The sequence below is a fragment of the Dipteris shenzhenensis genome, chromosome 11 (genome assembly GCF_047967505.1).
Source record: "Dipteris shenzhenensis isolate YYH24624 ecotype China chromosome 11, Dip_SZ_1.0, whole genome shotgun sequence".
In the NCBI taxonomy this organism is placed as follows: domain Eukaryota; kingdom Viridiplantae; phylum Streptophyta; class Polypodiopsida; order Gleicheniales; family Dipteridaceae; genus Dipteris; species Dipteris shenzhenensis.
This window is the reverse complement of record NC_141606.1, coordinates 1,684,209-1,712,042: the sequence shown is the minus strand read 5'-3', so window position 1 is coordinate 1,712,042 and position 27,834 is coordinate 1,684,209. Positions and strand designations below refer to the sequence as shown.

Genomic DNA, 27,834 nt, shown 5'->3' with positions numbered 1-27,834 from the left:
TGATCGCCTGCACAACACTAACATCCTCATCATCAGAGCATCGAGGGGGATGAGGTAGTGAGAGAATACACACATTAATAGCAAAAGACTTGATATACAGAGAGTGCAGAATTGATGTCAGATGTATCCATATAGTAGCGACCACTCTGGCAATTAATCATGTAACAATCTCCCTCAAGAGCCAACCCAAACTGGGGAAGGCAAAGTAAACCACGAGAAATGATGGAAATGCAAAAAACAGAGTAACAACAAAGTAGGCCACCAAGATTATAGTGCTGAAAGGTAGGACATAGAACACTATAAACATGGCCAATACAAGGAGAGTGAACTTAGCCATCAATTGAGTGCACAGACCTAGAGTAATGTTGAACAACTGGTGCAAGAAACACACATCTGCGGGAGGTTGAGTTCTGACATGTGAATTGCTGAATGGTGGGAACTGCTGGATAGAATGTGAATAAGCTGCTCCATGACTGTGTCTGCTCCCTTGATATTCAAAAACATGACGATGAGACACTGGCATAGCAGCTCCCAAAGATGGCTTGTCTTCCACTCTTGAGCCATGGCCTTGTCTTATGTCACCTTTCACACTTTCGACAATCCAAAGCAGGAAAAAGTTCTTACAAGGATACTTAATCTTGCCTTTCCAAACGAACCTGCAGGATAAGAACTGGCACCATGGACAAGAGATGAAAAAAGGCAACTGCACTGGCACCACACGAAGCTTCACAACTGCACATTGAAGGCCCATCACACAGCCCTTGCACAGAGAGTGACCACACCAGAGAACATAAGGAAGGTTCTCAGCATTGTTGAATCCTTCCCAACAAACAGGGCACTCTAACCCTTCTTCTACAACTTTCTTCAAAGATGCTTCATCAGCTAGGACATCCCAAGAAAGCCCAAGAGCAGCACTTTGTCGTCTAATACCTTTCATGGTTGACTTTGCAAACTCCGTCTTTTCACTGTGCTGTTGGCCTGAAGTGTTTGAACTGCAGCAGTAGCCCATCAAGGCATTCAAAGCTCATTTACCTATGCCCCGACCTATTTCTTGGAAACGAGTATCAAAGCTTCAGCATTATAACAGCTTCTCAAATCAGACTTCAACATGTTGACAGCCACAACCAATGTCATGCCTTCTTTATTGTTCAAACTTGTTTCAAATATGAATAGAACATAGCAATTCCAGTAACTGTACAAACAAACACACATCTGAAACAAAAATGCAAAAGTTTGAAAAGTCTGCAAAAAGGCAGCGCAAATGATGTGCTTTCTAGCCGCACGAAAAAAAGGTAAGACAACTATCATCAATGTGGGTAAAAAATTAGCTCTCCACAGATGATGCATGCATGCGTGCATGATGTTGACTAAAAGCTCTTTCATGCTCTAAGTCACATCCTTGAGCTTCCAACTCTCATTAGCTACAGGATTGTGTCCTACAACAAGACAATTCCAAGACCAGCACTATCACCATCTGCTTTCACCAAGAAAGGCAAGGACAATGAGAATATATCCAAATTGAGGGCAATGAGAGTATAATACCTTCATACGACTAGAATACATCCAATCTTACAAATTAAACTTTTAACAAGAAAAGCGGAAGAAAAGAGAAAGAAAGGAGTTTAAACGTAAGCGGCTTCAAACATAATTATGAGCAAAACAAAAAAAGAAAAAATAAACATAACTTGTAAGCAAAGCTGCGCTTACGTTTCCATCAATACCCAAGCATAGCTGTTCAACAGACAAATCGAGAGCAATGAAGGTGTCTATGCAAACAAACTGCTCGACACCCCATCGATAATATGGGCGCATGCTGAGAAAAGACATTTACCCTTTTACAGCTGATTTTCTAAACTATTTGAATCCTCCTAGAGGTATCCTAAAGGCTCTATCTTGTCAAGGCCATACCTCTCAGGCAAAAATTGAAGAAGCTTCCTAATTTATGAGTCACGGACATGACTATAACTTTGGGAGCGTGATTCCACTGCTTGCCACAAATCGACATACGTGTTAGAAAAAGAGAGAGAGAGCTAGAGAGATGAACGTTGTGCTTGCAATAGATGAAGTGAGTAGTACAAGAAGTGGGATAGGTTTTGTCTAAGTGACAAAACCTTATCCTTCACTAACTGCAGTTAGTGAACTAACTGTGGTTAGGGGAAAAAAACTCTAAAATGAGGAAAAAGTGCCCTAACCTACTTATTACATTACATTGGTCACTGCTAGAATATAATAATAATTCTAACACCCCCTGCAGTGCCAATGTCATGTACAAGGAAATGATCAATCACCAAAAATAGATAAGTTCAGGGCACTGCGAAATACCTCAAATTTTTCACGTGGAAGTGCTTTGGTGAAGATGTCTGCAACATTGTAATGTGTTGACACATAGATCATACTGATCTCTCCTGCATGCAACTTCTCTCTGACATAGTGATAGTGAACCTTAATGTTCTTCGTGCGAGCATGAAACACAGGATTCTTTGCCACTGCTATAGCACTCTAACTATCACTGAGAATCGAAGAAGGATCCTCCGATGAAAGATGAAGATCAGCAAACAAACAACGCAGCCAAACACATTCAACTGTCGCTGTGAAAGCTGCCCTATACTCAGCTTCACATGAAGAGGTAGCCACTGTAGACTGTTTCTTGCTCAACCAAGAAATGCAAGCATGTCCTAGAAAGAAACAATTTCCACTGGTGGACTGCCTACTTTGAAATCTGCAATTACTTCCTCATTTGATCTAATGAGCAGCATGTCATCTACATAAAGAATGATGACCAAAATATCCCCCCTACCCTTCTTGATGTAGAGGGTACTCTCAGTTGGACTATTGTGCAGCCCCTTGCTGGTTAGAAAGGCATCAATTTTGGCATACCATGCACCTGGGGCTTGTTTCAGCCCATACAAAGCTTTATTCAGCTTGCATACTTGATGTGCATTTCTTGAAATTTCAAAACCCGGAGGTTGTTTGACATAAACCTCTTCCAACAAGTCTCCATTAAGGAAAGCTGTTTTGATGTCCAACTGATGAACATTCCATTCAAAATTTGCAGCCATTGCTATAACTGACCTGATGGTGGTCATTCTGGATGTAGGAGCAAAAGTCTCCTCATAATCTATGTTCTTTTTCTGAGCATATCCTTTTGCAACCAGCCTTGCCTTGTACCGATCAATGGACCCATCTCGCTTTCTTTTGACTTTGAAAACCCAACGTGTACCTATGGCATTCTTACCTGGTGGCAAATCCACGACATCCCAAGTCTGATTTTTATGAATGGACTGCAGCTCATCGTGCATGGCATTCATCCAATGCACATTATCCTTTGCTTCTTCAAATGTCTCAGGCTCCTCCTCATCAAGAAGAGTACCTGCATAAGCTGATTCAACTGAATGAGCTCCCTCCATGTGCCTTACTGCACTACAAGTTCTCTCAGGCAATGGAGCTTCAAGCCTACTCTCCCTCAAAGTCTGAAGCAACCAATGCGGGACTGTTTTGGCTGCGTGTATCTCTTGAATTTCTTGCCTGACAACTTCATGCACACCCTGAGGTTGTACCAATTCAGCTGGGGGCTGAATCTGTACTTGTGGAGCTGGCGGAGGTTGCTGTAAAGTCTGAGTTTCAGCGAAGGAACCAAATGCTATAGGAAGCATCCCCTCAAACACATCATCTGAAGAGGCCGGAATCTGAAATTCAGCATGTGTATGTGCAGAATTTTCAGAGAATATAACATCTCTACTAACAAAAATCTTGCATGTAGCAGGATTGTAGAGAAGACAGCCTTTGCTTTGTGAACTATATCCCACAAAAATGCATTTGAGTGCCTTATCTAACAACTTGTGTCTGAACTCCACAGACACGTGGGCATATGCAACACAACCAAAAACTCTGAAATGGTCCACTGAAGGCTTTCTCCCATGCCATGCCTCATAGGAAGTGATTGTCTTCAAAGCCTTTGTAGGAGCCCGATTTAAAATATCGTTGGCACACATGAGGCCTTCCAGCCAAAACCTGTGAGGAAACTTTTTACTTGTAAGCATGCATCTATCCATTTCCATGGCGGTGCGATTCTTCCATTCAACTTTGCCATTCTGTTGAGGTGTAAGCCTCACTGTAAGCTGATGTATGATGCCTTTTTCTTTCAGAAATGTCTCAAATTCATGAGACATATACTCCCCCCCTCGATCTGTGCGAAGTGTCTGCACCTTGAGTCCTGTCTCATTCTCAACCATAGCCACAAAGTGTTTGAAATGCATAAATACTTCTGATTTTGCCTTGAGACCATAGACCCAAGTGTAGTTGGTAAAGTCATCTATGAATGTAACAAAATAGAGATAACCCCCAAAAGCAGGTGTCCTCATGGGACCGCAGACATCACTGTGAATAAGCTGTAATTTCCTTGTAGTTTTTACTGCACCATCCTTTTTGAATGGAAGCCTATGCATTTTGCCAAGAATGCAACCTTTACATGCATGAGGAGGAGGCGACTCCAAAGGAGGTAATGCATCAACCATATCATGCCTCTGAAGTGTCATTAAGCTGCCATAGCTCATGTGCCCATACCTGGTATGCCATAACTCCGCATTCTGCATCACAGAGTGGGAGTGCTAACTGAAAATGCAAGATGGGATCTTTTTTCATATAAATCAAGCTGAAAAAGACTCCGATACAAAGTGCCAAACAACCTCAAAGCATAGTCATTTTCTTTGTCTCTGACTGCACACTTGTCATCATCAAAAACAACCTGCAATCCTCCTCTATTGAGGGAGGACACTGAGAGCAAATTCTTCTTAATGCCTGGCACAAAGAGTACATCTGAAATTCTGAAATGTGTGCCATCAGTGGATGTGAGAATAATGTCTCCCACTCCACACACTGAATAAGAAGAATTATTTGCACAAGTTACCTTCTTCTTAGTGAGTGAAGAATGCAGAGTCACAAACAGACTTTTCTTGGATGTGATGTGCCTTGAAGCACCACTATTAAAATACCAAGTATGTAGTGTCTCATCAACACTAAAAGAGCATTCATCCTTTGAAGGATCGTAACTGCAAGTTAAGAAAGCATATAGATCATCATCATTAATGATTGTAGTATCTGAAATACCCACTCCAAAATCTGAAGTGCAAGACAGAAAGGCATAGTGCTCTTCAACCAAGTTGGCTGCAACATCTCCTCCATCATGAATGTGGAACTGATGCATCTGACACAGCCATACCGGAATCCCTTTTCTTCTCTTTGGCTATGCGTTTCTTGCACTCTCCAATATAATGACTTGGCTTCTTGCAATTATGACTGATGCCCTTCTTTTTTTGCTTATTTGTATCACCCTGTGCCTTATAAGAAGGTTGTCCAGAATTAGCTTTATGCTGATGTGTGGGCTGACTGGCATGTGGCTTATGCTGCCCTTTACCCTTGGGTTTAAACTTGGAGAGCATAGCATGCTCACAAGCCCGGGTTGCCATATTTCTGCATGTTTGTTCCTCCTGCAACAGAAGTCCTACCAACTCGTGAAAGAAGAGAGGATTGCTGCCCCCCCCTCAATGACAGATTCAGCGAAGTGTGGATACCAAGATAGGACTCAGGAAGAGAGTTCAGAGTGGTGGTGATCATCTCTGAATCCGGAATGACTTCATCAATATTCAGCAATTGTTCCCTGAGGTCCTGAAGCTTTGTGAGGTGAGAATTCATGGAATCTCCCTCTTCCATATTTGTATGAGAAAGTTCTCGCTTCAGAAAGGAAACCTTGGCATCATTTCTTGCTGCAAACATACTTTCAAGTATCTCCCAAGCTGCCATAGATGTCTTGCATGACCAAATATGAGGTATAATGAACCTCTTGACAGAAAGAGAAATTGCTAAAAGAGCTTGTGCATCTCTAGAGTCCTATCTTTTCTGCTCTGCTGTTGGAGCTCCTAGAGCGGCTGCTCCAATCACTTGTGCTGTATTTGTACCTCTTCTCCTGCCTCCAGCAGTAGGAGTGACAGGTATAGGCATTGTATCTGGTCTTTCTTCATCTCCATTGACATAATCCCAAAGATGTCTGCCAACCAAGATATTGCGAACCATGAAACTCCACAAGAAGTAGTTGGTGCCATCCAACTTATCCTCCTGTGTGAGAACCCCGAACACCTCATTTGAGTTGTTCTGAGCCATTTGCATCAGATAATCTCAAAAAATACAGCAAACTGACCAAGTGAAATCCCTTCCTGGAATATGAAATGCACAAGTAAAATCTGCAAAGAAAAATATGCCCAATGTGACAAATACTGTCACAACCTGTCAAAAGCTCAAAATGCACCACAAAGCTCTACTCAATGCCCAAAAATCTGCAAATAGAATCTGCAAAAAGTGGCAAAAGTCTGCAATTTGACTCATACTGAGTCCAAAACTGTTTGCAAACTTTCACAATGGTTTCACAATGCTCTTTTACCTGCAAAATTGCAACTCAAATGCAAAAGCCCCAATTTCTTGTGGGAGATTGCATACAAAAGAGGGCAAATGGTCTGAAAGCCCCAAATGTTGCACAAATTTCACTCTGCCTGCAAAAGCCCCAAATTTCACTGCAAAATTGCAGTGTAATTGCAAAAGCCCCAATTTCTTGGACAACCTGCAACCCAACTGCAATATCCGTCCACAAATACGGAATGCCCCAAATTTTTGCAAGATCTAAGCCAAAAAATGGCTATTTTGCAAACAATGCCTGCCAAAAAACAAAATTGCTAGAGTACCTGCAAGGACAGAGCTTGCACAAAAGGTTCTGCAACATAAGTGTACGGAAGATACACGCTCTACATTGTACGGATCCCACAGAACTTGTACGTACGGAGGAACTGTACGGAAGGAGTACTGAAGTACGGACGAGACTGTACGAAGGTACGACGACATGTGTATGGATGTACGGACGACAAGTGTACGGATGTACGGCCTGTGTGTACGGAGTGTACGAAACCTGTACAAAAGGTACGAAATCTGTACGACGTTCGATGTACGGAACATACGACAGTACGGAGTGCAAATGTACGGACGAGTGTATGGCAGATGTGCAGAACAGTCCGTACGACTTGTACGAACAGCAACGTACGGACCAATACGAAAGAAGTGACGCTTGCAGTATGTACATTGTACAGATGGAGGACTGTACAGACGACGAGCAGGAAGAGCAGGGAGCTTGCGGGCAAGGAAGCTAGGAGCAAAGTGCAGCTCTGGGAAGCAGTGTCTGCTCTGATACCAAATGTTAGAAAAAGAGAGAGAGAGCTAGAGAGCTGAACGTTGTGCTTGCAATAGATGAAGTGAGTAGTACAAGAAGTGGGATAGGTTTTGTCTAAGTGACAAAACCTTATCCTTCACTAACCATAGTTAGTGAACTAACTGTGGTTAGGGGGAAAAACCTCTAAAATGAGAGAAAAGTGCCCCTAACCTACTTATTACATTACATTAGTCACTGCTAGAATATAATAATAATTCTAACAATACGGCCATTCAAGAGAGTGTGTTTTATGATCTGGAAGTTCCCGAATTAATGGCCAATTGAAGGATCTCTCAATCTCCTTGGATTGTTAAAGGATCCATCTATGTGGTTGGGAAATGTAAGTGTGATCTACTCGTAACCATCAAGGTGCTCCACAATGTTACAAGCCAAACAAAGATGTATATCCATGTTGCCGTACTAATTACTTTGAGAGTGGAATCATGCTCCATATACCCACCTCTAAGTTCTTTGGGATGGCGCCATCTAAAAGTGTGTATTTTCCTCCGAAGGACGTGATGTGGCAATCACCTTTTCCTTGTGAATTATGCATCAACCCCCATAATTAATCTTCTATATCCTTTGCATCCTTTATAAAGTAAGGGTCAAGTTGAGGAGATCCTTGCTCAAAAATTGGGTGAATAGGGGTGTCACTCAAAGGCACGAAAGTAAATGGTGGGGGACACCTCCACTTCCTTAATTCTTTTTCATTGACCTTAAAATTTGGGTCGACTAGCTTCAAAAATAGATTCCAAAACTTATGAAGAACGCTATGGGGAGCAGTGTTGTCATCGTCGAGGCTAATGACCGAGATCTCTGTTTCTTCTGGCATCACCACATTGTTGAAACATCATTAAGAAAGGATCTTTAAGTTTCCAAGACTTCGATATTGGTGAGTCATTTTGTTCTTTTTTGATTCGTAGAGGGAGAGACGAAAGCGCATAGACTCCTTGCACATACATGAGGTCTTCCAAGAAAGTATGTTTGGAGAGGGTGAAGGCTAATTCTAAAGGTCTTTCAAGTCTGAGGAATTGATGGTTTAATCTTACAGGGAGAATAGGATGCCTCTCCATCATCTCCTCCTAATGTATCTATAAAGGCATGCAAATAATCCCAAATATCCCATGAATAGAAATCTTTTCCTTGAGCGCACTTTATCTGCATGCCTCACTACAATTCCTTTCTCCTAGCTTAGATGCAAGAAGAGAGCCCGAACTACCATTATCCATCCTCCCAATTTCCCATGGATGTATTGAGAGGGGTTTTTTTAGAGATGGGGATTCTAGAGCTGCCTCAAAGTTCCTTGTGATTAGTTGGGGTCTTATGAACAAGCTTGGTAAGGATCATATTATAACTTGCCATCTTCCTGATTTTCAAGCTCTTGACAATGGGACATGCATTCATCATTCTAAGATTCAATAAACCGATTGCACTCACCACATGCATCAATTTCATTATTTCATCATTGTCTAGTAGTCCTATCATGGAATTGCCTTTGCTCGTATGCAGCCTTGATCTAATGTGTTCTTCTAAGATGGTATTGCTGGCCAGACTTACATTTGTGGTCCTTTGGTTCTCTCCTTGTCAAAATAAATTTATCAGGATAAGAGTGTGATAAAGAAGATGGAGAAAGATAAGAGTAGCTAGTTGATCACGTTAGTGCAATCCAAGACCTTCTCACTCATGATAAAATCAAGATAAGTGTGTGATAAAGAAGATGGAGAAAGATAAGAGTAGCTAGTTGATCAGATTAGTGCAATCCAAGACCCTTCTCACTCATGATAAAATCATGCGAGTTTTCTAGACAATTGCGAGTGCCTCCCACAAAATATGCAAGTTTGTCAAAGAAAACTCCCGAAGAAAGCAATACTTGCACACGTCTCACAAACTTGAGCTTTCTCAAGTTTGAGCATCACGCAACTTTTAGAGAGTTGAGCTTTCTCAAGTTTTGGGGGTTCTACTCAGCTGCAAAGGGATTCCCTAACAAGGTTAGTGCTCAACCAAGGTAACAATTCCCTAGTGATATCTTAGTGGTCTCAGTATCTCAACTTGGTAAGGGTATCTTAAGCGGAATCCTTTCTAGAAGTTTCTCTCAATCAAAGGAATCCTTGGCAAGGATTCCATTTGTATCTATGTCCTTAGCTTATTAAAAAATTGCAAAAAATAATAGTTCATTGAGTAGTAGAAGGATTCACAAGAATTCTCATAAATTGTAAGAATTACTAAGTTTCCCAAAACTAGCAACAATCTTGCTAGAGTCAAGACAAAAGTACATGAGAGTACTGGGAATAGAGTGAAGTGTAGTGACAAAATTTTATTTGAGTGCATAAAATAATGAATGACCATGTAGTGAGGAAATATGTAATAGAATGGTAAAATGGAAAAGAGAGTGAAAGGTTCTAGAAGAATAATGAGATATGCAAAAGAAAGAAGGAAAGCTTGGAGGATACACCAAGCAAATCTGCATGAGCACAAAGATAAGAAAAAGGTATGGTATACGATTAAGGATGAAAAATGAGAGTATCATGATAAAAAGAAAGAGAGAGTATTCAATTTTCATGATGAGAAAAGGGTGTATATATCCTCTACATTGCGTAAAGGCACATAATGTGTGGAAAAGGGAATCACTCTTGAGGTCTATATAAAGACATGTAAGCATTCATACTCTCTTGTGGGGTCGTCCCTCTAGCATGGACACATTCATTATTATGTTGTTCAATATTATGTTGTTGATTCATAGTTCATGTGTAGGTACTATTGAGTTTCCATCTTCATTCTTAATTTTCAAGCATATCGTACTAGAGCACCAAGTTCACGATTCTAGGCTATAATATAGTCCCTGTGAGAGTGCAATGGAATACGTACAGCAATGGAGAGCACACACACGACAAACTGCAAAATGCGAAAGGAGGGGGAGAGAGGGGGGGGGGGGAGAGAGAGAGAGAGAGAGAGAGAGAGAGATGCTGCACCAAGACACAGCAAAACCTCTGACACAAGATGTGACAAGAGGTAGAGGGGGAGCCTATAAATAGCCCGCACATCTTTACAGTCAGCCTGCTTATGCATGCCGACTTGGGCCGGCTGTTGGGTTGGTTTGACCCAACCCATGAGGTCGGTCTGGGCCTAGTCACCCGAGCAAGCTGGTTGGGTTAGCCGACCAAGTGAGTGGCCTGGTTGGCCCCCCAACATGGCCCCGAACAGGCAGCTGCAAGGCAAACTCTACGCAGCAACAAGGTGTGCCCATAGGACCCACAATCTGAGCCATACCTGCCCGTACCAGTCCCCAACCCATGCTGTACCCTGGCGCAGCCGGTATCAGGCCTGAAAGAGACTGGATCCACCATGATAGCCTTGTAGAGGTTGTGGCCCAGGTACTTGTCCATCCCCCTCCTACTCCATTCTCACACATAGGGCGGGCACACCCACAAAGAAGGCCTCACTCGTATGATAGATCAGGAGATGCTAACTCTAGTAGGTCTGCTGAAACGGCATAAACCAATCATCCTGCTGAGGCATTCTACAGTTCGCCCTTATCCTTTACAGTCTTCACTTACAACTGTCTCCTCCTAGTATACTAGCCATCTGAGCCCATGTCTAGCTCATTTGCTCCAGCAGAAATGCCCATCTGAGCCTCTGCATCTATACGAAAATGTAAGTCTAACCAAGAAGCATTCCAATTTCAAATTGGCCAAATAGTTGACCCATTAGCTAGCTGCTGGTGCTAAGCTGATCCATACATCTCCTCAAAATATGGAATCCTCTTTAAGCTTGGCTGACTATGTGGATAGCTATACAAAGCAAAGTTTTCAAAACCCAATAAGCAACAAAGATTCTTCCAGGCAAAATGGAGTAACACTCAAAGTTACAGGTAAGTTGATCACCCTAGATGTTTTGCAGCTGGCCAAACTATTGTATGACTTCGTAGCTGCAAGGAGGCTGCTGCACCATCTCGTCCTTCCGTACAGCTTGTGCGTTGAAGTCCTTGGATGGGAGAAATGAGCTGGCTAAAGGTGAAGTTGGGTTCTGGAAGGACAAAGGCCAAGTTCCAGACTAGTTACATCCAATAATACACCGTTCAGCCCAGCAAGCTCCCTCTAAATGAGAAGCAGTCATCTAGTTTGCCAAAGTTATCATAACTGCGCGATTCCTTCGCCAACCAAATAAAAATGACATTAAAAACCCAACCCTAGGATAAGAGATGCGATGCACTGTTACTATGTGGGAAGGAGCCAAAACTAAATTGCACTCTAATCCAAACCAACTGAGATGCAGGCAAGGCTGGCAACAACAAACACCTAGAATGGCGGAGCTTCATCGGTTAGAAATTGTTCTCTGAATGTTCAGCCAGTATCAAAGCTTTTCTGTCATGCTTTTAAAAGGCTTAAGAGCAACATAATTCAGGACCTGAGAAATGTGATTTGCCCATTAAGCAGTACTTTCTCGTTGAAGAGAGTACAATAGGGGAAATCAATCACGAATTTACATCAGACGTAAGGTAGAAGCCCATATAGTGTACGCAAGACGAGAAGGCAACACACAAGAGCAAGAAAAAGAATGGGGCAAAGGACTGTTGAAGGGCTACGCTCTCGCAAAGCGTAGGTACAAAGGGGGAGGCGACTCGTGAGGCATTTGGCATTTCGGAAATGACATCCCACCAGTGCCTCAACGCAATCATTAGTTGGCACGCACAAAGGCACTACAACTCTTTTCCCGGGCCCGCCGTCCTCAGATTTAAATCCCCCTTGAATCCCATATTGTTAAAACGAGTACAATGATCGGTCTATGACATGTTAAAAGCCCCCCTCTACTGAGTCTCCAGGTGGGGTCTTGAAATGTCTTTAATTTCAAGAAATAAACTTTCAAGTTTCTAGACCCCCTCCATCATAGGCGCCGCTTGGGTCTATGCTCAGTTTACTCAGCGATTTAGCTAGATGAGCGGCTATGTTGACGTGGGGCAAAGCATTTGCATAACCCCCCCCACACGTACACACGCACACACACGCACTAAAATATCTCTCTCTCTCTCTACATGTGTGTGTGTGTGTGTGCACGCGTGCTAAACATCCATATGCACATATATTTTACACTTATCACATATATAATCTCTCTCTCTCTCTCTCTCTCTCTCTCTCTCTCTCAGTCTTTGCCTTCTCCTCTTGGCCTAGGTTGTCAATTGGAAATCCATCTTATTGAAAATGTCCATTAAGTGGAACACAAATGTCTCTCAGTGGGTCTTTGCCTTCTCCTCTTGGCTTGGGTTGTAAATTAGAAAGCCATCTCGTTGAAAATGTCCATTAAGTGAGACACAAAGGTCCATTGAGAGTGAGAGAGAGAGTAGCATGACCCGTCTACGACAGGTTAGAAACCTAAGATAGATATAGATGAGTAAAGATTTCTTATCACCCTTTTGCTTCTTTCACCCCACTAAAGCTATGGTCTCAGACATAATCTCTCCTTGTATGCTAAACAAAAGATGATGCAAGTGTAATCTATTTATCTATCCCTGATCACCTTAAATCTTATCACCACCGCTGACCTCTGCCCTCGGCACCCCCCTCTCTACTTTCTCCTCTCATCCTAGCTTTCTAGCCACCCCTTCCTCTCTCTCTCTCTCTCTCTCTCTCTCTCTCTCTTTCCCTCACAGCTTCATGTTCCCCTACCCTTCCTCTGGTCTCTCTCCCTTCATGACCTTCACCCCCTCAGAGCACAATCTCCCTCACCTTTGCTCCACCTTGCCCTCCTCTCGTTGTAGCTTTCCCTCAACGCTGATCCGCTCACATCCCCTCTCCTCGTGGTAGCTTCCTCACCTCCCCTCTCCTTATGGCTACTCCCTTAACCCCTCACATCTCCTCTCCTTGTGGCTACTCCCTCACCTCCCCTCTTTTCATTGGTTGCTCCCTTAGTCCCTCACTTACCGCTTGCCTCTCCTTGCAGTTGCTCTCTTAGTCTCCCTCACCTTTGCTCCACGTCTTCCTCTCCTCTCTTCACGGCACCTCAGCCCCTCACCTCTGCTCAACCCCCCCCCCCCTCCTCATGGGCTACACTCCCTGCCCCATCATCTTTACTCCATCTCCCCTCCCCTCCTAGAAGCTGCTCCCTCATCCGCTCACCTTAGCTCACCACCCTTACCTTGCCGTTGCTCTCTTAACCCCCTCTCACCTTTGCTCCTTATCCCTCCTAATCGTTGGCCTGCTCACCACCCCCTCCTACAGTTGCTCTCTTGGTCCCCTCACCTTTGCTCCACCTTCCCCTCCTCTTGTTGGAAAGGTCACCTCCCCATCTGTAAGCCCCCCATATGAGGAGAGCATGGGGGAGGTAGACCAGGGTATATTGGGGCTGCCACATGGGCAGCACATGAGCTGCCATGTGGGCAGCACACAACAAAAGGCAGAGGCTGCCACATGGGCAGCACACAGGCTGCCATGTGGGCAGCTATCCAGACAGGGCCAATGGGCTAACAAGAAGAGTACTTGGCAAGTCGTGGAGCTCCTGATGGTGAAAGCAGTACGGAGTAGACACGTGGATGTCAGGGACCTGCAGCAGCCTGATTGCGCAGGGTTTTCCAGCAAGAACAGATGGCGCATCAGTACCGAAGGGTACGGTGTGCATACGTGGCTGTATGGGGCTGGTGAAGGCCTGGCAGGAGGCAAGGATGCTGCAGCAGGAAGGCCCCTGCATGAAGAAAGATGCGGGGCAGATGGCGAAGGCTATGGGCAGGTGAGAGGCCTGCAAAAGGCCCTGGATCTGAGGCAGTAGGGCCCTGGCCAGTGGTGCAATGCCACGTCGCAAGTCGCCCTGCAAATGGCCCTAAAGGGGCCTAGTTCGGTGCGCCCATGGAGGGGGCTGCTGGGTCAGCCAGTAGACCCCACAATGGTCGGTTTTTAGGGCTGCTAGTCGGTCCATATGAAGGGGCATCGTTGCCCTATAAAGGAGAGGCCTCAGACCTCATTTCATATCATATGGAGCAGCCCTCTGACAGCAGACAGGAGCAGCAAGAAGGCAAGCCTTGGGCCTATCCACAGGAGGTGAAGGTGACCCTGAAGGAGCTGCAGACTGAGCTTGAGTGGCAGCCCACCTAGACTGGTTTCCAGACAGCAAGGTGGAGAGGATTGTTCTGGATGAAAAGTCTATAGACGCTCGAGGTGGAGCACGCGGTCTCAAGTCTAGAGATAGCTCGCAAAAAGGAGGACGACCTTGTGGTAAGATCAAATGTAACAAGCCTTCGGAACTCCAAAGGGTGGTAAACCACAATTATCTCTGATCACACCGTCCATTACAGCCACTTAGCACCCAATTAAACACACCACATCAGATAGCATAAAAGAAAGTACAGGTGAGGCTAGAATGCCCCTGCTCAATGATCACAGCGACACCGATTGGCCCCAAACACTTGGCACCCCTTGTGGTATTTCTTTATTCTTCTTTAGTGAAAAGTAATAGCAAACTTACAACTAGGACGCACCCTGAACTGTTCCCACTGGCTACCACTGTTCACCGGCCCACACTAGGCACACACTGCATCAATCTGACAAACTGTGCATCCCAACTGCTAGAGCAAGGCATATGCATCCTCTGACCTCAACAACCTTGTCTCAACCTGGGTTCACCCTATATAACTGAGTGATTGCAACAGACCCAGGGAATCCCGTAGAGAATCTCAAAACAAAGAACTAGAAATCAATCCCACTCTGAAAACAAAGAGAAACTGGGCTGGAAATCCAGGATTGCGCACCCACAGCACGGGCTGCAACCAATAACACCTACTCCTCACAAGATCAGGTCCCCGAGGTATCCAGAACCCTGCCAAAGACCTCAAAACAGAGTTTCACAGCCAAAAACCCTAATTTGCAGCAAGAGAAACCAGCCTCGAGCTGCGTGCAAGCACGGGCGCCTACAACAAGGTCCATACAGGCTGTACGGCCTGTCCGTACACAGCCCCTACAGCTTGGAAAAGGTATGTACAATCTGTGCGGACTGTTTGTCAATCCGTACAGCCTATTAAATGTGTCGTACAGCAGCAAAACAGCGCCAGCAAGTCACAGAAGGTGCTCTCAGGCTTGGACTGCGTGCAACAGGGCTGGAGGGCAAGGAAACAGAGAAAAACAGCAACGAAGTAGCAACCAGCAACATCTAGAAAGTCTGGCGCAGCAAGAAGGAGCAGGAGAAGATGGCAAATTCTGGAACAGGCCCTAGAATTGGACGCCCTCAGCCCTAAAGGGGGGGAAAGGTGCTAAAAGTGGAGCTGGTGGGCTGCATGCCTGACATGTGGCACAGTAATGCCCCTAACCCCTTGTACCAAGGAAACGTTGGTTTCCTAGGGGCAACTTTTGACGTGGCACATTAATGCCCCTAACCCCCTATACCAAGGAAACGTTGGTTTCCTAGGGGCAAGGGCAACTTTTAAAGGCTCTAGCCCCACTAACCAATGACAAACATTGGTACTATCTAGGGGCAACCTTTTAATCCTTTTAAACCCCTCTTCCCACGTGAAACTTGGGAATCTATCTGGGGGCAAACTTCCTAGCTCTGTCACACCCCTCCACGAGGTCTAATAGTTAGGTCTAGCCAATGTGTCCAATTAGATATTAACACTAGGGGCTTTCAGGAACTCACCGCTCCTCTAAGCCAGTCGCTTATTTGCTTACAAAATTCATGTCCCCGTGACATCAAAGGACCACACCATTAGTGGGACTCTGGATCTATCTCTTTTGTATTGTGTCCATAGCTTTGGATGGAAATATATTATTTTGGTGGTTTCTCTATCTGGTTGGTTCATTGTCTATTGATGAGTCTGCACACCTATGCTATGCACATAAGTTTAAGAAGTTTGTGATTCCACACCCGACACCACACTGTGTGAGCTCCTGGGCTATTCTATCAGTCTTCCGCTGTGTGTACCCTCTGTTGGTCGCTTTCTAACACCCCTCTTCTCATAATTGCTTCATGTTGCTCCTCTCCCCACTCACCGATTTCGCCACCCTAGTCAATCTCTCATCCCCCCTCTCATTTCTCCACCTTCCTCTCCCCTCTCTTCATGATTGCTCCCCCTTGCTCCCGTCCTCACTCACCCATTCTACCACCTCTCCTCTCCCTAATCCCTCCTTGGTTCTCTCTTAGCTCCTCCTTTGCTTCTTGCTTAGAGCCCCTTACCTTAGCTCACAACCCCTCCTCGGGGCTACTCTCTTAGCCACCCACACCTTCTCTCAATCTCCCCCTCCCTTCTCCTTGCTTGAGTTAGAAACATGGTATGAGTGAGAGATACGGAGTGAAGAAGTGGTACACAAATATAGAATCCATGAAGGCTTTCAATCCTTCATCATCACTAAATGAGACAATTGAAGTACAAGCCTTACAAGCTCACTTGCACCAAGTGCATATGGGATAAGTCCCATAGTGACACGTGGCACTCACACATGACTCTCACAAGGACTAGTACTAGATCTCCTAGTACTACACACCAACACATCACATCAACACACTTTTTGGCTATGATATCTCCAACACCCCCCTTCAAAGCAAAGAGTGTGAGACCCAACACGCAAAGAGTAGACCGATTCCCCCTCCACCGCAATACTGCAAAGAGCAAGTCTAACCATCCAACACCTCCCGTGTGATAGTGACTTCTCAGTCAGCTTGCGACCGGCAAGAGCAAACCATCACTCGTCACCCCCTTTACTCTGAACTGGGTGGTCAATACCATCAAACCAAAGTAAAAGACAATACATTCATTTTGGGGAACAACCCAGGGCAGAGAACCTCTTATTGACTCCAAATACATTCATTTTAGAGGGACAACTCAAGGCTGAGAACCTTTATTGACTCAACACAAAAACACATAGCATCACTGATCATCATCTACCACCTTAGAGAGAGATAGATCATGTAAGATAGTAGATAAACCTTGCTCCTCAGGTCCCGTAGATGTGGAGTAAATATTCTCGAGCTTATCCAGTGTCTCCTTGGCTGAAATAGTGAGGTCAAGTTGATGAAGTAGATTGTTAGCTAGCCTCACACCAATAAGTGCCAGTGCTTTGTCATTATGTTCATCCCACGCTGAGAGTTGTGCTAAGGGGTCTTCACCACAAGGATGAGGCTCCATAGTAGCAAACTGAGGGAACAAATTATGCAGCAGCAAATGAAGAGCCAGCAAGCTGAAATGAATAACCAGCAAATAGAGGGGCTGGTCTAGGGCTCTAAAATTGATCAGCAGCCTTCACAAATGCAAAGCGGTTGAAGAAAGGCTTGAATAAACGTGTCCAGCAACTGGACAATGACCTCCGAGGCTTCAAAATGGAAACCCTAATGAAAACACAGGAAGGAAATGCTTCGAATGCAAAACTGAGTGCTGCAACAGGTCCAAACTCTTCAAAACGGCTCACCAGGGCTCTCCAAAGTGCAAAAGCAGGTTGCCTATGTGAAGAACAGCTCCAAATGCTGTAGCAGGTCTCTGATGCAGAAAACGGCTGATATAGATGTCCTAGAGGCCTGAAGACAGCTCGAAATTGCCTCTGTTGTAGGCGGTTATGCAGCAGCAAGTCCAAAACAATTCGCAAATGCAAGAGCAGCTCCAAAACTGGTCGAAAATGCCTCCAAAAGTAACGAAAATCTGCAATAAATGCTCACTGAAGGTCGATTTCTGCTGCAACAGCCTGCAAACCCTAAAAACGGGGATGAAACAGCTCCAAAATGGCTTGAGTTTCTACATGTGCAGGTGTCTCTTGGAACGTAAGCTGTGGAGAGGTTAGGCAGGCAGAAACGGGTGCAAGAAGCTGCAAAAGAGAGGCGAAGTGAGGGCAGCAACGAAGGCAAGATGTGGAGATAGTACGCAGGCTGGAAACGGAGGCAGAACAGAGGTGGCTGTGCAGAAACCCTAATCGGGTAGGAGCAAGTAGGAAGCAACTAGAGACGAATTGGGGTTAGGGTTACGGTTAGGGTTAGGTCAAAGATGACGTGGCAGGATGAGCCTGCACGGATACCGAGTTGGAAACATGGTGTGAGCGAGAGAGAGAGAGAGAGAGGCTAGGGAGTGAAGAAGTGGTACACAAATGTAGGATCCATGAAGGCTTTCATTCATTGATCATCACTAAATGAGACAAGTGAAGTACAAGCCTTATAGGCTACACACACACACACTTGCACCAAGTGCATATGGGATACGTCCCATAGTGACACATGGCATTCACACAAGGACTAGAACTAGATCTCCTAGTACTACACACCAACACATCACATCAACACACTCTTTGGCTATGATATCTCCAACAGCTTGCTCCCCCTCAACTCCCCTCTCCTGGTGCTGCTCCCTCCCCTCCCCTCTCCTCATGGCTGCTCCCTTAGTGCCTCACCTCCGTTCACCACCCCTCCTCGCGTGGCTGTTCTCTCATCCCCCATCACCTATGAAGTACCTCCCTTCCTCATCCATTCTACCACCTCTCCTCCTCTCTTAACTCCTCCTTTGCTTCTCTCTTAACTCCTCCTTTGCTTCTCTCTTAGACCCCCTCACCTTTTCTCATCACTGCTCCTCATGGCTACTCTCTCAGCCCCCCACACCTTCACTGAACCTCCCCCTTTCTTAGCTCGCAAGAGACCATAGGCTAGATTGATGGAATCACCACAACTTAGACTATTTCATATAAAGACCCTTTTGAGTTGAACGCTCTTATGCTGCAAACGTCCATCGCTACAGTGTACCTTCTTGCCATGTTTTCTTTAGCGCTTGATCTGTGAAGCATGGAGAAATATGGTATATTGGATTTCCTTTGAAAAGTAAGTCTTAATGTGCAACTATGGCTAAGGTAAACAAAGTGCCTCACATTCCCTTGAAGACATGGCCTAAATAGACTATCTGCATGTCTGGGACTATACCCCAATTGATGTGAAAGAAGGAAAAACACTCTATAAGAGGTCATTTGCTAGTTTTGTTTGTGTTAGAAATGTTATCCCTTTGAATACAAAAAAGGCCGCTTTGGAAATTATCTTTCACATTGGGATAGAATGGATTTATTATTGGGCTCTACGTCACCATTGTCTTTTCAATCACTACATTCTCACCACCACTTTTTGTTCATAATAGAGCCTATCACCTAGGAGTTTGCTTGTTATCACCTAGGAGTTTGCTTGTTTTGCGTCTCATAATTTATTGATTGATCCACTATGCAAGGATATACCTAGATGAATCCAAGAACATTACCAAACTCATCCTCTAAAAACACAACATAGTGTAGTTTCAATCTCACGAGAGTCACTCATAAGATTGAAAACCATAAACTCCATCACGCATAGTAGGGACTAGCTACTATGACATCCCCACTGACGTCATCAGCGCCCAACAGTGGGTGTAGACCATAGTATAAAAGTATGCTCTCACACATACAAATCCACACACCCACACATACTTGAGCATCCACTATGCAAGGATGCTTTATTTGAAATCCATACATTCTACAGCACTGCTCATATATTTTGCAGCGATTGTGTTTGCTTGAATTAAATGTTGTGAGAAGCAAGTAATATACCTAGATGAATCCAGGAACATTCCCAAACTCACCCTCTAAAAACACAACATAGTGCAGTTTTGATCTCACGATAGTCACTCATAAGATTGAAAACCATAAACTCCATCATGCATAGCAGGGACTAGCTACTATGACATCCTCCACTGACGTCATCAGCGCCCAACAGTGGGGGTAGACCATAGTATAAAAATATGCTCTCACACATACAAATCCACACACCCACACATACTTGAGCATCCATTTATACAAAGTCTTCATACTGAGCTTTTGTCGGCACTCCGGAGGTGAAGGGCAGACTCAGCCTTTCATGGAGCTTGTATTGTACTTTGGGATATTTGCCTTAGGAGCAAACACTCCATTCCTCGTGGGATGTGGTTCCATTGTCTTGATCTGCACCTACAATTTTTTCATTGACGTCATGAATGCCTAGGGACACTGCAACTTTGAATTTATTCCTACTTGGGCTTTTGAGCTTTTTCCACCTTTGAAATATATAATTTAAAACCCTACATAAGTGTATAAGCTCAAAGAATTTGATCCAAAGTGCACTCCATATTCTTTGCTTATGGGGGTAGAGTTGCGAAGATTTGTCAACTAACAACTGGACACACTTGCAGACTTCAGTCACTTCATCATAGTGATCAAGAACAGAAGAAGTTTATCGTCTATGGATGCATGGCTCCAGTCGACCTCAAAAGTGATCTATTCAAGGATGGGCCTCCATCTTTCACCTGAAAAATTACCACTCTGCTCGCTTCACGATGCTGCTTGGTTCAAGTGTTGTCTTGATGACAACAACAATGACAGTACATATGAAGACTGACATGTGCTAGCAGCCCTATACCACCCTTTCAGGCCCTTGTTACTCTTAGAAACTTCCAAGCCTTTGTAATTCTGAATTTCAAACATCTTTAGTTACTCTTAGGCACTTCCAAGCCTTTGTAACTCCTCATTTTGAACACCTTTAATTACTCTTAGGCACTTTCAAGCCTTTGTAATTCTGCATTTCAAACATCTTTAGTGCTGTCCATCTCGCAATGATAGCAATTCAAACAATGTCTCAATAAGTGTTTCCAGAGAACAACATTGAAATGCCTTCTCTCAAGCTTTTTGAGAGAAGTCATCATTTGCTAAAGACCCCCACAGTCTCTTGGGCAAACCCAGTGCTTACTAAAGTACGTCAAATAAACAAAAGAGAAAGAAAACAAGAAATAAAGAAGAAAGGAAGAAGGTGACCAAGCAAAAATAAACAGGCAAGTCAAGAAACAAAATCTTCCAAAAAAACTAGAATTTACTCTTTCTCTCTCTCTTTCTCTCTCTCTCTCTCTCTCTCTCATTTAAAACATAAAAAGCTAAAAGGACCCTTTACACTTATGTATCGCTTCCTACAAAGAGGCAAAATTACAGTCCTAACTTAGAAAGCACAAGCATACTCAATCAAACTCTCTTTTGAAACTAAAAGAAAAACGGGCTATTCAGCTCCCCCCTTTTTGTTTTCAGCTTATGTTCAATCATTCTAAACATACCTAAGGCCAATACACCAAAGATAAAAGACTTCATATCTAAGATTGTGCGTACTTTTTTCATTATTTTCCTTGGAAAGGCCTCCAAAATATCTTGCCTTTGTATGGAAGGAGATTGCCGTTGAGTCACCATTGCGTTTCGAAACACAATCCCCATCATGCTACAACCACTACATTTTATCATGCTCATGGAGGTTTGTGTCTCCATCTATGAAGCCAAAATAAAATGGAGTTGAGAGAATGGTTTGCTCAGCTGGAAATTAATCATTCAACACTTTTAGCTCCTAATGGCTCAAGTAGCAGTGTCAGATTCACAAGGTGTTTCTTCTAAAGACATGAGACTCCAGGAATAACTTTGAGAATGGGAAGTATCACTATCAATCTCAAGCTCATCACCATCACTAGCATTAGCTTTCAAGACTTCTATCCCATCAGCATTTTTATAACTCACACACTTAGACACACATGCACGCATGTACACATACACACACAAACACTCAAATTTAGCTTGCTCTCCCCTTTGATTTCCAATGGCAAGTCTTCCCTACTAAAAGAATAGAAGTATATATAGACATATCTATATATGTGTGTACGTGGCCTTGATAGTGTAACACACGTACATATTTCCTTTTTAGCTTTTCTTTTTAAATATGCATAAAACTTTTTTTGCAAGTGAGATCTAATTCAAAAATTCTCGAAAATAATTCAAAAATTGAGATCTATAAACCTAAAATGTTATTCTTTGAATGTAAAGGAAAACTTGCAAGAGATTCTTTTATTCCATTAAGGGAATGATTCAAATTGATTGACCAACTGTCAAGAAAGCCATAATGAGGCCTAAGACAATCACATAGAAAAGGTCCAAACAAATTAGAGAGAGAGAGAAAGAGTCTTGATTATTTTGTAAACAAAGACGCAGTATGCTGCAAAGTGCAAGTAGCATTCAATATAAATAATCGATTGGTATATATCCTATACCATAATCACTGATGTATGAATTGCTCATCATATTTCATATGGTGGGAGCGATGTTTATACAAACCCAGTTCCCTGAAGTCGAGTCCTAAGATTCTTTAGTTTTCATGTGATCGAAGTTAATGGTCTGCAATTGGCTAAAAAGTTCAAAGCGATGCTAGAATTCTTTGATAGTTCACAACAACCCTAGCCCAAAAACGCTTCGATATATTGGTAACAACCATACTCCACAATTCCTTCAATGCAATGATAGCAACCACGCATATCTGGATAACTCGCTTTTAGAGTTGCATTTTTTACAAAGGAAAAGATGTAGATACCGAACTACCTCCGAAGCAACCAAAAAAGATTAGCTTGAACTCATCAATGCAAACTATGTTCTTACAGCTTTATTTGTTGAGAGGACTAATAAACCCATGCACATCCTAGGATGGTTGAGGATATTATTTGGTGGATGCAATACATCAATGCATGGAACTCTAAATTTTGAGCCATCAATTTAGGAGAAAAGAGCCATCTTTGTCTCCCCGCCCCTTTCCCAACTCACCTCCCTTTCAAGATACTCAATATTCTCATATTCTAATTTTGCACTTTCGAATTGTATCTGTGCAATGTGATTCGCTTGCTCTAACTTTAGGTATTAAAATCTACTAAAAGCATCTATTGAGATTTTCCCACCTCTGTTGTTGTTACTGTTATTATGGAAGGAGGAGCAAAGAGATGGGATTGTAGCTCGAGGAAGCTAAACTCATGCATTGGTATCTGTAATAATCCCAAATATCCCATGAATAGGGATCTTTTCCTTGAGCGCAATTTATATGCATTACTAACCACAATTCCCTTCTCCTGGCTGAAATGCAAGAAGAGAGCCCAAACTATAATTATCCATCCTCCCACTTCACCATGGATGTATTGAGAGGGGGTTTTTTAGAGATGGGGATTCTAGAGCTGTCAGATAAAGATACGACCTTTCTACCTTGGTCGAAGATTTGTTCTTGAAGGAGTAATGGACCATGCCTCAAAGCTCTTTGCGATTCGTTGGGATCTGATGAACAACCATGGTAAGAATCGCCATCTTCATGATTTTCAAGCTCTTGACAAAGGGACATGCATTCATCATTCTAAGATTCACTAAACCGATTGTAGTCACCACATGCATTTGTGTTCTTCTAAAAGGGTATTGCTAGCTTGAGTTCCATTCGCTGTCCTCGCATTCTCTCCTTGTCAAAATAAATTTATTAGGATAAGTGTGATAAAGAAGATAGAGAAAGATAAGAGTAGACTAGTTGATGAGGTTAGTGCAAGCCAAGACCATTCTTATTGATAAAATCATGCGAGTTTTCTAGACAATTGCAAGTGCCTCCAGCAAAATATGCAAGTTTGTCAAAGAAAACTCGCATAAGCACACAATACTTGCACACGTTTTACAAACTTGAGCTTTCTCAAGTTTGAGCTTTTTGCACAACTTTTAGAGAGTTGAGCTCTCAAGTTTCGGGGTTCTACTCAGCTGCAAAGGGATTCCCTAGTAGAGTTAGTGCTAAACAAAGGTAACAATTCCCTGGCGCTATCTTAGTGGTCTCAGTATCTCAACTTGGTAAGGGTATCATAAGCGGAATCCCTTTTAGAAGCTTCTCTAGATCAAAGGAATCATTGGTAAGATTTCCATTTGTATTGATGTCCTCAACTTCTTTTTAAAAAAAGTTCATTGAGTAGTAGAAAGGACTCACAAGAATTCTCATAAATCGTAAGAATTACTCAAAAGTAGCAACAGCCTTGCTAGAGTCGAGGCAAAAGTACATGAGAGATATGGAAATAGAGTGAAGTGTAGTGAGACAAAAATGTATTGGAGTGCATAAAATAATGAATGACCATGTAGTGAGGAAACATGTACTAGAATGGTAAAATGGAAAAGAGAGCAAAAGGTTCTAGAAGAATAATGAGACGTGCAAAAGAAAGAAGGAAAGCTTGGAGGATACACCAAGCCAATCTGAATAAGCACAAAGATAAGAAAAAGGTAGGGTATATGGTTAAAGATGAAAAATGAGAGTATCATGATAAAAAGAAAGAGTATTCAATTTTCATGATGAGAAGTAAGAGACAGTATATATCCTCTACTTTTTTTCATCTTTAAGTATAATGATAAAAAGAAAGAGAGAGTATTCGATTTTCATGATGAGAAGTAAGAGAGTGTATATATCCTCTACTTTGAGTAAAAGCACATATTGTGTGGAAAAGGGAATCACCAATGAGGCCTATATCAACACATGTAAGCATTCATACTCTCGTGTGGGGTTGTCGCTCTAGCATGGAGACATTCATTATTATGTTGTTCAATATTATGTTGTTGATTCATAATGTGTGTGTACTATTGAGTTTCCAGATTCATCTTAATTTTCATACATATCGTATTAGAGCACCAAGTTCATGATTCTAGGCTAGAATATAGTCCCTGTGAGAGTGCAACGGAATACGGACAGCAATGGAGAGCACACACAACAAACTGAGAAATGCGAAAGGGGAGAGAGGAATGTTACTTAGAAAACTCTTCATGATACTGGTCTGGTGATGGCTGACGTCCTATGATCACCCAACCCTTGCATCGATTATACTCTAGGGTCCTGCTGAAACGGCATAAACCAATCATCCTGCCGAGGCATTCTACTGTTCCTTATCCTTTACAGTCTTCACTTACTACTCTGTCTCCTCCTAGTATAGTAGCCATCTGAACCTATGTCTAGCTCATTGGCTGCAGCAGAAAATGCTCGTCTGAGCCTCTGAATCTATACGAAAGAGTAAGTCTAACCGAGAAGCATTCCAATTTCACATAGGCCAAATAGTTGATCCATTAGCTAGCTGCTGGTGCTAAGCTGAGTCATACATCTCCTCAAAATATGGAATCCTCTTTAAGCTTGGCCGACTATGTGGATAGCTATACAAAGCAAAGTTTTCAAAACCCAAAATGCAGCAAAGATTCTTCCGGGGCAAAATGGAGTAACACTCAAAGTTACAGGTAAGTTGATCACCCCAGATGTCGTGCAGCTGGCCAAATTATTGTATGAAAGTCACTTCGTAGGCTGCTGCACCATCTCTTCCTGTCCGTACAGCTTGTGCGTTGAAGTCCTTGGATGGGAGAAATGAGCTGGCTAAAGGTGAAGTTGGGTTCGGGAAGGACAAAGGCCAAGTTTCGGACTAGTTGCATCCAATAATACACCGTTCAGCCCGGCCAAGCTCCCTTTACGTGAGAAGCAGTCATCTAGTTTGCCAAAGTTATCATAGCTGCGCAATTCCTTTGCCAACCAAATAAAAATGGCATTAAAAACCCAATTCTAGGATAAGACACGCAATGCACCGTTACTATGTCGCAAGGAGCCAAAACTAAATTGCACTCTAATCCAAACCAACTGAGACACAGGCAAGGCTGGCAATAACAAACACCTTCGTCGGTTAGAAAACGTGTTCTCTGAATGTTCGGTCAGCATCAAAGCTTTTCTGTCGTGCTTTTTAAGGGCTTAAGAGCAACACACAAGAGCGAGAAACAGAAATGGGGGAAAGGACCTGTTGAAGGGCAGGTACAAAGCAACGCGGAGGCGACTTGCGAGGCATCTGGCATGAGGGCGGTCACCCACCAGTGAGTGGCCTAGTCGCAATCGGGTTAGTCGGCACGCACTCCAAGTTACCCCACATTGTCCGGGTTCCACTTTCACCCAAGAGGGGGTAGGTAGGGTATAGTGACCGGTGCCTCTTTTCCCCCAAAGAGAAAATTCAGGCTTTTATTTTTTACAAAAACATTATTTTGTAAGTTGCACTTGCTATTTTCGCCTCTTTGCTTGCATCCACCAGCACTCGGAGTTTAGGTGAGCTTCCTCGTGGTGCAGCTCTCAATGGTGCTGCTAAGGAACGGGCAACTTACTTGGTGTTTTGCAAATCAAGTGTTTCTTTCTCTGTTTTGGTCTTTCTCGTAAGGCGCTATGAATGTCACCTTTCCACAGGCTGTGCCCATATACTTCCTTTAATGTGCCCTCATGATGTGCCTGGTTGCAACTCTTGTAGCTGAGAAGGAAAAACTCAGGCTGCTTCTAAAAAAGCTCATCCCACAGTTCTAGCTCTTTTTGCATGAAAAACTATGCAGTATCATGAGACGGAATGAAGCAGTGGGCAATGGAATCAAGCCTTTCATACCCATTCTTCAATGATTTGCTCAACTACTACAAGGGTGGAGTCACCCATCAAACCTGAGAATTCAGAGGACATACTACTACCCAAAAAACTCTGGCGAGACTTTTTGGCAGCTCTATCCTGCTCAATTTTTGTGAAGCCTGGAATTCCTTTCCAGCTACAAGACTTGCCTGAGACTCCACACAATCCTTTGGCATGACTCAGCTGATTCCTACTTAGTTTTAGCCTCTGTCTTCCAAGGCTGCTGCACGGAGATGTAACAAAAACTTCTCAATCATGTCTATCGTAACATCCCCAACACATGTTCATTCTAACTCCTACAAACTTCTTATTTCACTAATTTTAATAGTAGGGGAAATCAAAATTGGGGCAAGCCTTTTGAATGCTATAGTCATCTTGTTTCTTCCTTTTAGCATTCCATGTGGCACTCAAAGGCTATGCCATATGGAACTCAAGGCCTTGCCTCTCCTTCCTTCTCACATCACTTTTGTTACCAAGAACAACACGTTAGACTCACAAAAGAAACCATGGAGCTTGAATTCGAATTGCATTCTTCGATCTTGGTAGTTTTCTTTCACTTGCCATTTGAAAGCGAATGGGACTCAAGCGTAGAGATGATGAGGATCGAGTAGAGATAGTGAGCCACTAGTTTCTTTATTCCTCCTCGGCTCCTCCACCACCAACTCTAACAGTCCCATCTCCCCTTCACGCCCACCAGCTCTTTGTCACTGTAGCTCCCAACTCCTCCCTCTAGTCTAGCTGATAGGGTGAAGCTGCTCTTTTATCTTTGTATTTTGCAACTACAACAATAGCAACACTTTTACGGATTTGTTGAAGTTTATATGACAAACAATGCCCTTTCTGTGTAGGAAAAGAAATCATTCGAGGATCATGTGGCTTCATGGTAGCTGTTGGGAGAGTCGAACCTTCGTCTTTTGTCTAGAATCTAATGGTGCAACTTTGACGAAAGCCTACTCGAGCTTAACTCCATTCTTCTTGGGCAAAGATCTGGCAAGAAGGCATGATCCTCTACCACTAACAGGACTACCTCTCTAATGCAAGAGCTATAGGTTTGCCTCAAAAATCCTGATGCGCTTCCTCCCGGTTACTAGAGAAATGCAAAACCACTTAGCCATCTCCATAGCATCCTATTGATTCCCTCCTCGGTGTAGCATCAACCAACATCTTGCAGAGCAGGCTCGAGCTTCCTGGTAACTTCAAAAGCTTTGGCATGCCAAAAGAGGTGCCTACAAAATTGAGGGTGAGCCTCCAACACAAGGCTACACTCTTTGACGATAGCATCATACTGAACTAACTTCATTTGCATAAGGCAAGTAGCATGAATACTGTGGAAGGTGGCATGGTTGAGCCTTTTAGTTTGAGCTCATGAGGTCGG

General features: G+C 43.4%; 1 protein-coding gene across 8 annotated transcripts; it reads right to left on the bottom strand.

Moving 5' to 3' along the window:
- Positions 1-124: 124 nt before the first annotated feature.
- LOC147896466 (uncharacterized) lies at positions 125-25,883 on the bottom strand. Of its 8 annotated transcripts, none has more exons than XM_087381401.1 (3): positions 25,818-25,883; positions 25,286-25,549; positions 125-992 (listed from the first exon to the last, which is right to left on the bottom strand). In XM_087381401.1, the coding sequence occupies exons 2-3, from the start codon at positions 25,459-25,461 to the stop codon at positions 158-160; spliced, it is 1,011 nt and encodes a 336-aa protein (XP_087237527.1). In that variant the 5' UTR covers positions 25,462-25,549; positions 25,818-25,883; the 3' UTR covers positions 125-157. The 8 variants fall into 8 exon arrangements, with proteins under 8 accessions (XP_087237527.1, XP_087237526.1, XP_087237533.1 ...); XM_087381400.1 differs by having other exon boundaries at positions 25,698-25,831; XM_087381407.1 differs by lacking the exon at positions 25,286-25,549 and having other exon boundaries at positions 25,818-25,877.
- Between the last annotated feature and the right edge of the window lie 1,951 nt (positions 25,884-27,834).

Excerpts from the sequence above, each read along its gene's own strand:
- LOC147896466 (XM_087381401.1), bottom strand. The coding sequence starts at position 25,461 with ATGCAACTAGTCCGAAACTTGGCCTTTGTCCTTCCCGAACCCAACTTC. Across the intron at positions 993-25,285 it reads CCAGCTGCACGACATCTGGG|TTCAAACACTTCAGGCCAAC; the intron begins GTGATCAACTTA and ends CTACTGCTGCAG.